General features: G+C 39.7%; 1 protein-coding gene across 1 annotated transcript in view; it reads left to right on the top strand.

Moving 5' to 3' along the window:
* Positions 1 to 11894, top strand: part of slc24a3 (solute carrier family 24 member 3) — a 68191-nt gene extending 56297 nt beyond the window's left edge. Inside the window, exons 5-17 of the mRNA XM_084375116.1 lie at positions 16 to 100; positions 466 to 569; positions 1202 to 1276; positions 2584 to 2609; positions 2748 to 2801; positions 3248 to 3375; positions 3723 to 3883; positions 4494 to 4722; positions 5928 to 6094; positions 7046 to 7160; positions 7815 to 7927; positions 9556 to 9621; positions 9772 to 11894. Coding sequence (XP_084231242.1) covers positions 16 to 100; positions 466 to 569; positions 1202 to 1276; positions 2584 to 2609; positions 2748 to 2801; positions 3248 to 3375; positions 3723 to 3883; positions 4494 to 4722; positions 5928 to 6094; positions 7046 to 7160; positions 7815 to 7927; positions 9556 to 9621; positions 9772 to 9921 — 1473 coding nt within the window. The 3' untranslated portion in view covers positions 9922 to 11894. The remainder of the gene's footprint in view (positions 1 to 15; positions 101 to 465; positions 570 to 1201; positions 1277 to 2583; positions 2610 to 2747; positions 2802 to 3247; positions 3376 to 3722; positions 3884 to 4493; positions 4723 to 5927; positions 6095 to 7045; positions 7161 to 7814; positions 7928 to 9555; positions 9622 to 9771) is intronic.
* The last annotated feature ends 3214 nt before the right edge of the window (positions 11895 to 15108 follow it).

Here is a 15108-nt window from a genome sequence, read left to right as displayed (position 1 = left end):
CCTTCTCTCAACCAGCGTCTCCAACTTAGTGAAGATGTTGCAGGAGCGACCTTCATGGCAGCAGGCAGTTCAGCCCCTGAACTGTTTACCTCTGTCATCGGTGAGAAACATTCACGTGCATACACACACAGTTGTATAGAGTTATTTGCATTTTTTTTCCCCTCTCTGCTCAGGACGTCTGTACTCCACTATAGCTTTAATTAGCAAATAGTTGTGTCCTGAAATCTAGTGAGGCAGAATGTTGTTTATTAGACCTTTAATGTGATTTATAATAATACAGTAGTCACAGAACCAAACCAACTCTTAACACCACACAACCATGTAAGCATCACACAAAAACCTAAAACCAAATGTGAACAAAGAGGTCATCATTTGTGTGTGTGTGTGTGTGTGTGTGTGTGTGTGTGTGTGTGTGTGTGTGTGTGTGTGTGTGTGTGTGTGTGTGTGTGTGTGTGTGCTGTACAGGAGTGTTTATTACTAAAGGTGACGTTGGGGTCGGCACCATCGTGGGCTCAGCTGTCTTCAACATCCTCTGCATTATCGGAGTGTGTGGTATATTTGCCGTACAGGTACAGTACAAAACATTTTTGCATTTATGAGAACAATGAATTTAATAGGAACAACTAAACTGTGATGGCCACAATATATACGTGTACATTTACAAAAACAGACAGAGGTTGACACAAGTGCAAAACTGTTTCTGCTTAGTCCTCGGCACTGTTTATTCTCTAAAAAACTACATTTATTTTTAATTCTCTGCCTGAAGCAGGTCTGATATTTTTTTTTCGGTATGTCTTAGTTGATTCATCACAGTTTATATTTAAAGCCTTAGATGGAGACAACACTCTCTACCTCCCTCTCTCTCCCTCTCGTCATAACTGCGTTTATTTTGCCGCAAAAGTGTGTGAGTCAGAAAATGATATCTGTCCCGTTCACTGCTGTAATCCCATGAGGAAAAGAAAAACCGACTTGAAAGAATTTTCTTCCTATTTAGATTACACGTTATGTAATGCCAAAACAGACACACACGCTCACACACAAACACACGCGCAGAGCTCGGTTTATCTTGTTAGTAGCGCACCGCAGTGAGCACCTTGTCGGATGTGTTACTCAACAGGACAAAAAATGTTGTTCGGTGTCTGCAGGTTCTGTCACTGTCTCACTCCTTTTTCCTGTCTGTCTGTCTGTCTCTCTCTCACAGACAATACGTCTCTCCTGCTGGCCTCTGCTCAGAGACTCTTCCTACTACACCTTGTCTATCTCTGCTCTTATAGTGGTAAGGAACAGCTTGATACCAGACGAGCAGTCATACAACCTGAAGTCTCTTGAGTGGAGTATCAGGAGAGCTTGATCAGGGGTGTTGGGCTATAGCCACGGATCCCTTTCGTACTGCCAAAATATTTAATATGAATATGAATTATGGCCTCATACAACCACTTTTGCAGCAAACATAGCTGTCATACTCACACACAAACACACACACACACACACACACACACACACACACACGCACACACACAGCAGACCTACCAACACTCCTGTTTGTCCCGGTTTCTCCCATGCATGGCTCTCAAGCTCCAGACGTTTTGTGTGCTTTTCTGTCAGGTCGTCTCTTAAACACACACCACACACACAGTCCTGTGACTACGTACAAATTTCAACCCATCTGTCGACGAAGCCTGGCAACCCACAACCAGATTAAAGGGATGTGTGCAGCTGCCCTCTGCGCGGGCAGACAGGCTAGCTAATGTAACATTGTCTGTTAGACAACAGAAGGAGAATAGCCTTCCTGCCACAGGGTCGGAGTCTGAAGATTAAGAAAGTTTTTATGAATTGAGGAGAGGAGAGGAGAGAAGCTGCTCTGTAGTCTGGTGGTACAGCACCAAAACAACTTTACTTTGTTTCAGCATCATCATATAACAGTTATTAATCTTACATATCCAAAAAAGATCCATTATCTTATTGCCATGCGTGCAAACAGCTGTGTTTAACAACTGCATTAAGACGTCTAGAATAGACTCAACCTTAGTCGTGTATTTCCATTATCCCAAATTTTTCCAACAATGTTCAAACCCAGAGAAATGCAGAAGCCGTAGCCGTAACCTAATGTGAGCAACGGCCCACACTGAGAGTGTGTGTCTGTGTGTTTGAATTCAGGTCAACCTTTTACAGAAACTCAGCTGAGCACCTCTCTCTAGTGTTACGTTTAAAAAAGTACATTTCTCCTCCAGCACCAACAACATTACAGAACATAAAAAACACGCAGATACATTCAATCTTGGAAGAAATCTATGGATACTTTTAAAGAAGACACACACTCAAGAGGGAATGAATCAAATCCAGCAAAGTATTTCAAATAAATAATGTTTACATGTAGTACTATATTCAGTTTTACATATTCCTCTCTTCAGGATTTGGCCCCAGGTGTTTCAAATGTCTATACATGCCCCTGAATTTTAACAACTGACTCACTTACTCACCTGTAATACCTTCAGGTATGTCCAATATGTGTGATTTTAACATCTGTTTGACATTCAAATATGTGATTTTCTCTTCTCTGTCATTTCCTCCTCCATGTTACAGTTCATATATGATGAAAAAGTGGTTTGGTAAGTCTAATTTTAATAAGTTTTGATTGTTTGAAATGAATCACAATAATTAATGACAGGAAAATCACTTAATCCACTCGCAGCCTCAAAGTTACTAAATCCTTGAAATGGTAAATTGATCTGAACTGTGTTTTCCAGGTGGGAAGCGCTCACGTTGATTCTGATGTATTTCGTCTACATTTTGATCATGAAGTAAGTAATTAAGTTTAATTTCTGACAACACACAGTTATGACATCTTATGGCTTTTCTTAAGAAAGGATAGTCACTGACAAAATGAGGATACTGTAAACCTGTTGGTGGTGATTAATCTGTCAAAGTATTTCAGTGTGGAGCCATATTAGATCTGCATTGTGGTGTTTGTGGTCAGGTTCTGCAGCATCTCCATGAAGTGCATTATGTTTTATAATCACATGGGTCGGTTGTGAGTATTCTCTGTGGCCCGGGTAAAAATGGTGGTATTTAATGTTGATAGAAAACTTGAAAATGAAAACCACATTAAATAGAAATGGCAGATGAATAAATGAAACATTGATTTTATGCGGCGTGCAGTCGGGCCTCGCAACAGCCCCACAGCAGCTCAATAAAACAAAACATGAACGTTAAAAGTGGTTTGGATTTTACCTGACGTCTGTTTCAGGTGTAACTCCTACATTGTTCGTTTTCTGGAGAGGCGGAAGAAGAACTCGTCCACTTTGAGAAACGGAGCGGCCAGTAACGCTGAACTGGATGATGGCTGTGATGCAACGGCAGTTCTACTTAAGAAAGGTAAACTTTTTAGTACTCTGGGATTCGACGGGTGGTCGTTTTTTTCTTTCCGGCGACCCTCCTCCACAAATTGATCTTAACTTGAGTCTTACACGACAAATGTTTTCATATTATTCTGTAAATTGCATAATTAAGTAGAATTTTCATGTGAATTTATGTATTTTTTTATTTTCATTAGTGTTATATTGTTAACTTTGGATTTTATTGTGTGCTGTGGATGTTTAAGCACAGATATTACAAGGTATGAAATGTATTAGATGGATGTGTTCGCTCATGTGCATGTGTATATTGTGTGATTACGTGTGTGTGTGTGTGTGTGTGTGTGTGTGTGTGTGTGTGTCGTACAGCAAACCACCACAGGAAACCGTCGGTGCTGATGGTAGATGAGCTGTTGTCAGCGTACCCACACCAGCTGACCTTCTCCGAGGCCGGCATGAGGATCATGATCACCAGCCACTTCTCCCCCAGAACCCGCCTCACCATGGCCTCGCGGATGCTCATCACCGAGGTAAGGGTTTACTAAAACGGGCATATAGGCATACTACAACTCTGCTTTTGATTGAAAAAGAAAAAAAAGATTGCTGCCATTTCCAATTTGAAGCAGAATGCAGTGTGTTTTTGTGCAGGGGAGTGAAAAGTGTTCCAGACAGCTCCTTTAACAAGGTAATCTGGTGCTGCACTGAGGCTCCAGCCTACAAATCAGCTCCACCACTGAGGATTCTAGTGGGCATTATGTGTTTGTTTTTCAAGAAATGATGGAGAAACTTGACTCATCAACATTACTCCGTCTCATTTGCTATTTTACATGGGAGTACTAAATCACAGTCTTCAAATTATGCTAAGTGACACTGCTGCAGAAAACCTCAATTACTTGTAGGCCTCCTCAAATTCACATTAAATTCAAGGTGGCTGACTTCCTGTTTGGTCTAAGTCACTAAGAGACTATTTTATCTTGGTATGTTTTGTCCCTTTTGAGCCATTTTGGCCACTCAATACTGAATTCTTGCTTTCGATTTTTTAGTGATTTTAATCATTTTCTGTACTATAAATGGAATTAGTGTTTAAGGTTTGATCGGACTATATCCATCAGTATGTTTGTATAACTGTCTGTGATACAGAGGCAGCGGCTAATCAACACACGGACTCTGACCAACGGTGACTCCGATGTTCCAGTGAAAGGAGGAAGTAGGCGGGGCATAGAAAATGGGCTGTCCGGGGCCGAGAGGGGTGCTCGCCAGGACGAGGCGGGCAACGAGACGGAGAACGAGGACAATGAGAACAACGAAAACGACGAGGAAGAAGAAGAAGAGGATGGGGAGGGACCCTTTGTACCCTTCCAGTGCCCAGGTAGCTGCAGAAGATACATCTGTGTAAATGTGTGTTACAGAAAATGATTTACTTTGTGTGACTGCTGTCACTGTGCTTGACTGGTGATTAGCAAGAAATAGTTCCCATACGTACAGTTTTTAGACCCCTTCTGGTGATTACATTTAATGCATGTGTCTGGAATATTTGGGTTAAAGTGGTGCAGTGTAACCGGAGTGATGTACTGTCTACTTGACCATTTATACTGTAGTAATTTAGAGTGTGTTTACTGTTTGCGCTTGAGCTAAGGAGCAAGCCTCTGATGGTTACATTCTCTTTCAAATCTGTTCTCCAAGCCTGCAGAATACTTTTTGAAGACTCTTTGCACTTCCTTACAAACAGATTGTATAATAGAGACACACGTCCCTCAGCTTCTAAATGTTTTAAAGGGATGTCTTCTAGAGTAGATGGAGGGGGGAGCTCCAAACTATTGCGCTGCCTGCCACCTATTGATAAGCTGCATAACTGCATCTGAGAGGGGGTTGTAATTAGCTGGTTTGATTTGGTCAATAGAGGGGTGATAGAAACGCCCAGGGAACTGAATCCCAGTTTCGAAATTGGAGGGTTAAGCCTCTCCTTTTCTGCCGTAAACATTATTACAGATTTGTTGCTATTTTATTTTGCAACCTGAAAAGATGCCAAACGCATCTATCAGGTCAAGTGAGGTAGGCAGGGTTCATTCCAGACTGAAGCAAAACATAGTCTCCTATTTTTAGTACGTTTCTCAGTTCATTTTATCTTGACACGGTGTTTCCACTTGCTCCATCCAGCAGTACATTCCTCACACAGCATATTTCAAACACAGCTAAAGGCTAATCATTACCTAAAATATTAAATTAAAAAGGGTGAAACACAAATTTCATCACAAAAAGTGTAAGTTGGATTGATTTGATCTTAATTTAGATAAAAAGCACAAACCGTGTTATTAAAACAGTTTAACAAAAGCAGAATCACGACTGTTGATCATCTGCAAGATGATGCAAGAGGGAGTCTTATCGAATCAAGTGCATTTTGATCAAATGAAGTCTTTATCGAAACAAGTTGAATTTTGATAACATTTTATCAAGTTTTATCCGAGTTTTCATTCCAGCCTCATGTAATTTATCTAACTTCTTTTTCTTTTTACCCATCTTCCCTTCACACAGTCCATCTCAGTCTTGACACTTTCTTTTCATGTGTATTTGCAGCCGGTGTGTGTAACAAGCTGAAGTGGCTGCTGGCTTGGCCTCTGTGCCTGCTGCTGTACTTCACCGTCCCTAACTGCTCCACACCTCGCTGGGACAACTGGTTCATGCTGTCCTTCGTATGCTCCACCCTGTGGATCGCCGGCTTCTCGTACATCATGGTGTGGATGGTGAGAGAAGGGAGAAAAAAGAGGGGAACGAAAACTGACAAAGATGTTGATTAAAAAAAACAACAACATTTGTCTCAGAGATATGCTACGTACTCTGCTGTAGCCTGTGTTTCTGCTTCATCTTTAATGTCTCCAGCAGCAATTAATGTGTGAAATTAGCATGTGTCCTTGGAGTTTGAAGGAAGGTGTGCAGAGGAAATACATAATTTAATAGCAAATTGCCAAATGCAGTCAGAAAACATACAGGAGAAACTACAAACAAAATCAATACCAGCTATATTCTTTTCAGTAGCAGCCTGAAGGAATGATAAAAAAGTTAGGCTATGGTTAGGGTAGGCTATAATGTATTTATTGTATTTGAAAACATTAGCGAGAATTATCAACAGAATGTGAATAACAGTTCTGACGTTATGTCTATGTATTACGTTGCAAAGATATATATATCAAAGTTAGCATGCAAACTAGCTCGCCCCGACCCCTCCAGGTCTAAAGCTTCTGTGCTAGAAGAATATTGTGCTTGACAAAAATATGTCAAAAAATATGACATACTTTGCACTCGATAATATGTCAAATGTGCACTTGTCTTTTAAAGTTCACATTGCTGATGTTTTAGCTACTGAATGATTACACACCGACAGACACGTAGCATCATTAGCAATAGCAAGTGATTGATGGCTTTAAAGCTGCTTTATAAAAAGATTTGCCACTTGGTTGTAGTGGAACAAGTTTGTAAGCAAGTATAACACTGACATATTCGCACCTGCTAAAGTTGATACGGTGAGCATGTTAACTGCGGTTTATTTACAGATTTGCTGCACTCAAAGCAACACTAACTTTATCTTTTGAGTGGGTCCCTGTTTTGTTTATCTCATGCACGCAGTGAGGACACACAAGGACACAGGCCAAAACACGAGTAGTCACAGTCTGCCTCTGTCTTTTCCTTTCGGTTAGGTAACTGTGATAGGTTTTACACTTGGCATCCCAGATGTCATCATGGGCATCACCTTCCTGGCAGCCGGCACCAGCGTCCCAGACTGCATGGCAAGCCTAATTGTGGCACGACAAGGTAATTGCACACACACCAAATGGCAGATTACTAAGCTATTATTTGACACAAACACACACCTGCGGTCTGATGGGAGACAAACAGCAGAGTCAAAGTGAAGTCACAATCAAAGAGGGGAGGAGATGACAGAGATAGAGGTGGGGTGGGACGGGGGTGGTGGTTCGGGTGGGTTAAGATTGCAGGCCTGTCATCTTTTTCAGCTGTCCCTCTTCCGTACCCGTGGCGAGGCTGTAAAAGAAGGGGGGGTTGGTGAGGGAAGACAGCCCAACGGGGTCCCTCCCTCCACCCTTTCATCTGTGTTTATTCTTGCTCCTGTCATCAAATATTTAAACGGTTCTGTCTGTCTGCGTGCGGTGGCTCGCTGAGAGATGCACCCTCGCCACCGCAGTTTAGTCGTCCATTGTTCACTTTGTAGCTGCTGGCTCTTCATCAGGCCGTTGTTTTTTTGGGGATGTCGGCCGGACAGATTGCTTCACTGATCTCATCTGTATCGACCCACCTCTGTCCCACCGAGTAGCAACCCAACACACCCAGTGTACCTTCCTGTCTCCTTGTTGCCCACTCACTTTTCCTTTCATGTCCTCTCCATACCTTCCTTTTCCCGTCCCCTGTGTTTCTGCTGTTTTACAACACCATCTCTGTGCCGCTGTTTAGGAATGGGAGACATGGCAGTGTCCAACTCCATCGGCAGTAACGTGTTTGACATCTTGGTGGGGCTTGGACTCCCCTGGGCCTTGAAGACCCTGGCTATCAGCTATGGCACTGATGTAAGTAGCACATCCTCAATGTACTGAATACTCCTTCCTCTCAGGGTCACACCATGACTTTCCAATGATAGCGGTAATTTCTCTTGTTTAGTTTGCAGCTCCATATAACATGAGATAATCATCAAATTTGAAGGGTTTTTTTGTTTTGGCACTAATTTATGTGGTTATTATCTTCCCATGTCTTTCCAACACTTCTTGTTTGCGTCGTCCAAGGCATGATGGTTTTTGTAGTGTCAGAACTCAAAACATTTGTATGCTTAATGGAATTAAAGGGTAATTGCACAAATTCTGCAAATTAAAGTGTGTTTACAGGTCTTGGGGAATCTTTCTGCATATGTGAACATATGTAGAATAAAGCCTTTCGTGGCTTCAGAGGGAGCTGCATGTAATCGGATAAATTCCTCCAGAAATGTCACTCAGTGGCTAAGTTGCATTGTGGGTAATGTAGGCACCAGGTTTGAAAAGGGAGAAGAACGTGTGGAATAAAAATTGTGATATCTTTGGTTTGTTTGAAACTGTCCATAATGAGTCCAACAGTGGAGTGCCATGCTAGACCAGTGGACTGCTTTTTTAAACCTGGAGCCTCTATTACCCACAGTGCCACTGAGTGACATCACTGGAGGAAATACATCGGGTTACATGCAGCTTCCTCTGGAGCCACAAAAGACTTTAAACTCTCCCTAAGGTCCCTCAGACCTGTAAACACACTTTCGTAAATTAGTAGGGTTGCCCTTTAAGAAAAAAGAGAACGACAGGGGCACACAAGAGGGAAAACATTCATGATGAAGAGAATACACATTAGCATAGCAATGTCCATATTAGAGTTTGATGTTACTTCTTGGTTCAACATACAGCCACACTGGCATTCAGACACAATCATCTTTTTAATGCAAAATCAATACCACAGTGTACAGGAATAAACAAGACAGAGTTGCAATTAACTGTGTCTTTACACTCAGTTAGCAGCTGAACAGATAAGATACACATCAGATTTTTTCAAGTTTACATTTGAGTTTTCTGCAGTGATGAAACACAACTGCTGATGCATTAAGTGAGACATTATGATAACAACAGAAAAGAGAACAGCAATTAAGTGTCCGAGAAATAAGCATGAACAGAGGCTGTAATGAAGATAGTATGGTAGTGTGTGTGTGTGTGTGTGTGTGTGTGTGTGTGTGTGTGTGTGTGTTAGAGAGAGAGAGAGGCAGAGAGAGAGAGAGTGGAATTAGTTGCTGAGTTACTGCTGTGATAAAGAAAGCAGCTGGGTTATATACGGCGCATCTCAAATGATAAACACAAAGAAATTATGTAAGTGCCTGTACAAAGAAATGAGCTTCGATGAAACAAAGTACTCATCGCCAGACTAAAATCATTAAAAGGTGTTGAACAAGCTTGAGAACAATATCCTGCTGCTAGCATAAGGGATTGATTGCAGAGACTCTCACTGCTGCAAGATTTTGCCATTTTAAATCCCGGTGAGCCAGCTGTAGTCCTGAAAGGAGAAGCAGTAGAGCAGCGTTAAGTTTAGTGAGTGGAGTGTGATCAAAGAATAATAGCCAAAATGTCTTTTGTTCTTTTTCTACTTCCTTCTTTTTAATTGTGATGTCTCACACGATATCTTGTCGCAGATCAAACTCAACAGCAAAGGACTGATCTTCTCTGTGGGGCTCCTGCTCGCATCTGTGTTTATAACTGTGAGTATACAACAGAATGTGTCGGCACATAAGCAGGCCAGTCTGACAGATTTCTGAGTTCTCTCCTAAACTGTCTACTGATCTGTTTACCTGCCTGTCTCTCCACCCACCTGTCTCTCTCCCTCCCTGTCTGTCTGTCTGTCTGTCCAGGTATTGGGAGTTCACCTAAACAAGTGGACTTTGGACAAGCGTCTGGGTTTCACCTGTCTCCTCCTCTACTCCGTCTTCCTGTGTTTCTCCTGCCTCATCGAGTACAACATCTTCACCTTCGTCAACCTGCCGACCTGCCGGGATGACTGAGACACACGCGCGCACACACACACATACTGATGTACATATGTGCACACGCACTCACGCTAGAAGTGGTGTTTGCAAGGGATTCCAAGCAACGTATTTAATGCTGTACATCGTGATGAGAACCAGAAAGTATATTTCTAAATTTAGGGCAAATACCATTTGACACTGGTGTGATTCACACTCTTTTGTGAGAAGAGGTCCCACTCTGCTCTTTTTTTTTTTTTTTTTTATGCCCGTCTTTCTGCTGAGTGCAATATGGAGCTGCTCTGGTGCTCTGTCAGGACCAGAGCGTGGGATTGAGTTCAGGAGCAGAGATGGAAATCACTGACTCGTTACAAGCCAGGACAGCACTGAGGACAACAACCACAACAACAAAGGAACTTTGTCCGACTCCTGCTTGAAACTCCCCGTGTTTAGGTGTGTAAGTTTTAATGTTTACTAGCTGCAGTCCTCTCCTGAGAGGAAAGGCAGGTCCTTTAGTTCTACTAGCTGAGAGTAATAATGATAAAAGCAATGATGTAAATGGGTGGGAGGGTGTAGTTTAGCGCTGTGGTACAGATAATGGAAATTTGTCAAGGTAAATAGAATTAGGGCCACAAGTTGAAGTCTCGAGGCAAAGAACATAATCTGTTATGCAGATGAGCACATTTTTCAAACTCCCATTATAGGACTTTTTATATTTCCATTATGTGATCTGTAGAGTGTTTTCCAATTATATGATGACCCACACACACACAAACACACCGAACACACACATATACAGAGAGAGAACCAGGGCATTATTCAGTCACCTTTTTTAGAAATGGACTTCAATAGCATCACAGCTGTAGCGTCTGTGTTTTGTATTGGAGATTAATTAGCTTTATGTTAGCTTTATGGAGAGTCCTTTTGTAAATAGCACACCTGTGTATGACCCAGATGTCATATTTATTATTTATTTGTGTCTTACGCACATTTCTCCACTGGAGGTCACGAAACACCGGCGCAGGTTTAATTTATGGACCCAGTGTTGCTGAAATCCACACCTAAGATCTTTTCAGACGACCACTTGTGTACAAACAAGCACAATTTCCTCTGAAGGTTGAGTTCGTTTAATGACTTGATTTAGTTACCAGGTGTGTCTGGATGTTAAAAAACACAATTTGAACTTGCACTGAAGAGCTTAAACTAGCTACGCAGGGAGACTGCAACTGTTCCTCCTCCCAATGCGTGCTGATTATAAGGATAGCATCCTTGTGAAATGACGCAGGTTTGTTTGATATTAGCATATCAAGGTTTTAAAGGTTATGTTTTTGGGGGGTTGTTGTGGTGAGATGGGCTGCTGCTTTCTCTCTTCTCAAAGACACGGACCAAATAGACTCAAAACAGTGGTGGCATTATTTTAAACAACAGCCAAGCAAGTTGGACGAGATATTTCCTCTGTGGTGGATGGATGTCCTATTCCCCCGTGTTCCCAAAGAGGAGGCGCGGTGTCTACGTGGTAGTATTGTAGGAGTAAAGATGCAATATAAAGCATCAGTACTTTTATCCCAGCTCAAATACTTTAATGTTGGGGTATCAACTTTATTTTTATCCAGGAGTTCTTTGTATTTTGTAATACCTAATGTCTAGACTTGTCCATATATGGTAGGTTTGTGGTACTTAAATATTCCTACTAGTTTTTAGAGCATGTGCAATGTGGTTCGTGAACCCTACAGGAGATTTTTATTCCACTACGGAGGCGAGGCAAGCCAGCGACGTCATGCTATTTCTCAAAGACTTCCAGCGAGTACTCGTCTGTCAGAGCCTGTTGATTCTCACACAGCGTCCATCAAAATGTCAGCTGTTCCTCCAGATACCTTCATTTGAAATGTCAAGTGCCCCACTCAATTTTTTTTCTCATTGAGGGAAGACATGTCTGATTTGTTTCAGGTGAACTTTAATTTATTGATCAGTAATATTAAATCTGGGAGATACTGTCTTTCGATTGTTAAACATGAATTGATGTTTTTATATATATATATATATATATATATACATGAATATATATATATATGTATATGTGTGTTTATGTGTATATATATATATATATATATATATACATAAATATATATATGTATATATATATATATATATATATACATAAATATATATATGTGTGTGTGTGTGTGTATATATATGTGTATATATATGTATACATACACATATGTGTGTGTGTGTGTGTGTATATATATATATATATATATATACATATCTAACATATTTATTTCTTTCAGAGACACAGGCAGAGTACTATGTGCTATCACCGGAAAACAGGGTTTAAATGTGTTTTGAATCTTCTGTAATGCAATAACTATAAGCTTACAAATATGTAAATATGCTGGTTTATTGATCAAAGACAAATTTATAATAGTTTAAGTAGATGTATTCAAGTTGTAAATGCTGTCTCTCAATATGTGACACAGCTTTTCACTCTTTATGAAAGTATTTATCTATGACTATACAAACAATCAAAACAGGACTGTTATTAGCACACAGAGCCCTACAACCATCATCATGGGCTGTTCTGCCTCACAGCATATTTAAAGTCCTAGTAAGCTGTACTGTTTTGATTATTATCAAATACTGTAGATTCTGGCTTTAATGTCTGCCTTAAGGGAGACCTTGATATTTAGAATCTGAGGTAATAACTGTCTTTATCACAGGCATGTCATATCAGGGTAGAAATGTTGATGCACCTCAGTAAAAGATTTGTTTTATGGTCCTATCATTTCCTAATCATTTCTTTAAAAAGATGTGTTTTCTAGGTAAAATTGTGATAATATTCTGAGACAGTAGACAAAGAATTTAGCTCATGTATTTGAAAAGAGCAGGACATCGTTATACGTTTAGAAGCAGTTGCTGACTTCCAGGGGAAAAGCCCATTTCCATCAGTTTAAGAAAAAATATTAAATGAAAAATAATCATGGTTAATAAAACTAATGAAATTCAAAGTAAGATGTTTGACTGAAGTCAAAATTCTGGGAGTAAACTGTTTCAAAATTATGAGGTGATAAGTCAAATTTTGAAGTTTTTTTTAATTAAAATTATGACATACTAAAATTTTGTCAATGCAAATCAAAACTTTGACTCTTAAGTCAAAATCATGAGATGTCAGATCACAGTTATGAGAATGTAAGTAATTTATTTCAAATTCTTTGACTATATTGTATTATATATACCGTGAGACATCATTTTGTCTTACTATCCCATAATTTGGGCAATGTAAAATCAAGCATTTTTTTGTGACTTGTCAAATTATATTTAATTACTTTTAACTTTTTTGTATCTTTGACTTACTATATCATAATTTTGACTTAGTGTCTAAGAAATCGAGAATCATCCTGAGTTATTTTATGTTCGTCATTCCAATATTTTTTTCTTTTCCTAGCAGAAATGAGCTTCCAAAATTCCCATGAAGAACTGCTATTACCTTGATGGAAAACGTCCCATAGATCCATTAAACCCAAATAAATATTTCTTTAGAATTGGAAGGTTAATTCGTCATATTAACTTGTAGACAATTTTACCTATTTGCCTTTTCAACCAACCTGCTGTGCAATGACTCGGTCAAGTCAGTAATTATTGATTGGAGGTATACCAGCTGAGCTCTGTCTCTGTCTTCATTTCTTTCCAGGAAATTGTTAGGAAGCCATGGGACCAATGAAATAAAGTGTTAACCAATATTTTTTATCTGTCACCATTCCCAAAATGCTGATGACTGTTGGGACACAAACTTTATTTAAAAAAAAAACATCAACAGTTGATGTATTTTATACAAATAAGAAGTGGATCTTTAAGAATTTGTATTGCAGCATCCTGGCTCAAACCAGCGTATCACTTGCCACAAGCTCTCTTCTGCTCATTTTTGGTCGGGTGACGACATATATTTACTCTATGTTATACAATATGCTGACTGTTGATGAATAGTCATTACAAGGCATATATCATCCTGTTTTTAAGTATGATCAGTATCTTTTTGACCCAGGGCATTTTTTCAGTTTATCATATATATCAGAAGATATCATGCACTTTACCATTTAACACCTGATTCTACAGCTTATTTGGTTCAATACTTTCTGTGCTGCTATTCACTGCAAGTACCTAACACCTAAACATAGGGTACCATGTCTTTAAAACTAACCAAACTACATGAAGACGCTCGTGTTTTGAAAAGAGTAGTCTTCTAGAGGAGATTTCTAAATAATTTGTGATATTCACATGGGTGATATTGCTGATGTACATATGTATATAGATAGGTGTAAATGTATTATATATTTTTTGTCTCAATCTGTATATCTGTTGAATATATTTTCATAGATCCTAGGTCTCCCTTGTACTCCCCTTTGTTTTGATGTGTTTTGAGACCTCTGAAACTATTGTCCTTTGTTTACTCGCATGGAGATATTTCAATATAATAAATTATTTATGGTAAATCTTCATGTACTTTGGGATGACAGTCCAATGAGTTTTCTGATGGCACTGGATTTAGTTTGAACTGGATATCCTAGATGACTGCATGCTTGTGGCTAGCATAGGATGTAAGAGATGGAGAGTGAGTGTTTGCAGACGATACGTTTCTCTACGTATCCAAGCTTTACCTCTTTCTACACAAGGAACTTTTCAAAAGAATGGTTTACTTTGTGTTTAGATGTTTCAAATGTAATTTTAGAGATCATTTTGCTACCTGAGCATTAATAAAGTTGTCTTTGCTTAAGGTAACACAAGCGTTGTCATACAGTAAGTTTTTGTGGGACCTACAAACTCACACATACATGCAAAAACATACCTATAAGTGCTGACCACTACCTTCATAGTGGGCTTTACAATCTGTACACTGTACAACTCCCTCTGTCCTCTGTCCATGTTGATTCAGTGAAAAAAAAATGTGATCTTCGTAATTTCTTTTATGTGCTGATCAAAAAAGGGGTACATAGATCAAATGTTACACCAAGATTGTTGATTGTTGTACTTTGAGAGATAACAGTAAACTAGTAACAATAAAAGTTATCGGGCCCAATGACCAACATCTCAGTTTTATAAGAATTTGGGAACAGGAAATCATGTAACTTTGATTTTCTACCCCACAAGCTGGTCTCTAAATTTGTAATTTGAGGATGATCATCAAAGGGCAGTACTGTGCAGCCCTCTTCACTGACTTATCTAAGGCCT

The sequence above is a fragment of the Pagrus pagrus genome (assembly GCF_965226575.1).
Source record: "Pagrus pagrus genome assembly, chromosome: 15".
NCBI classification, from domain to species: domain Eukaryota; kingdom Metazoa; phylum Chordata; class Actinopteri; order Spariformes; family Sparidae; genus Pagrus; species Pagrus pagrus.
The sequence above is the reverse complement of the archived record's forward strand: the minus strand, read 5'-3'. Positions and strand labels throughout refer to the sequence as shown.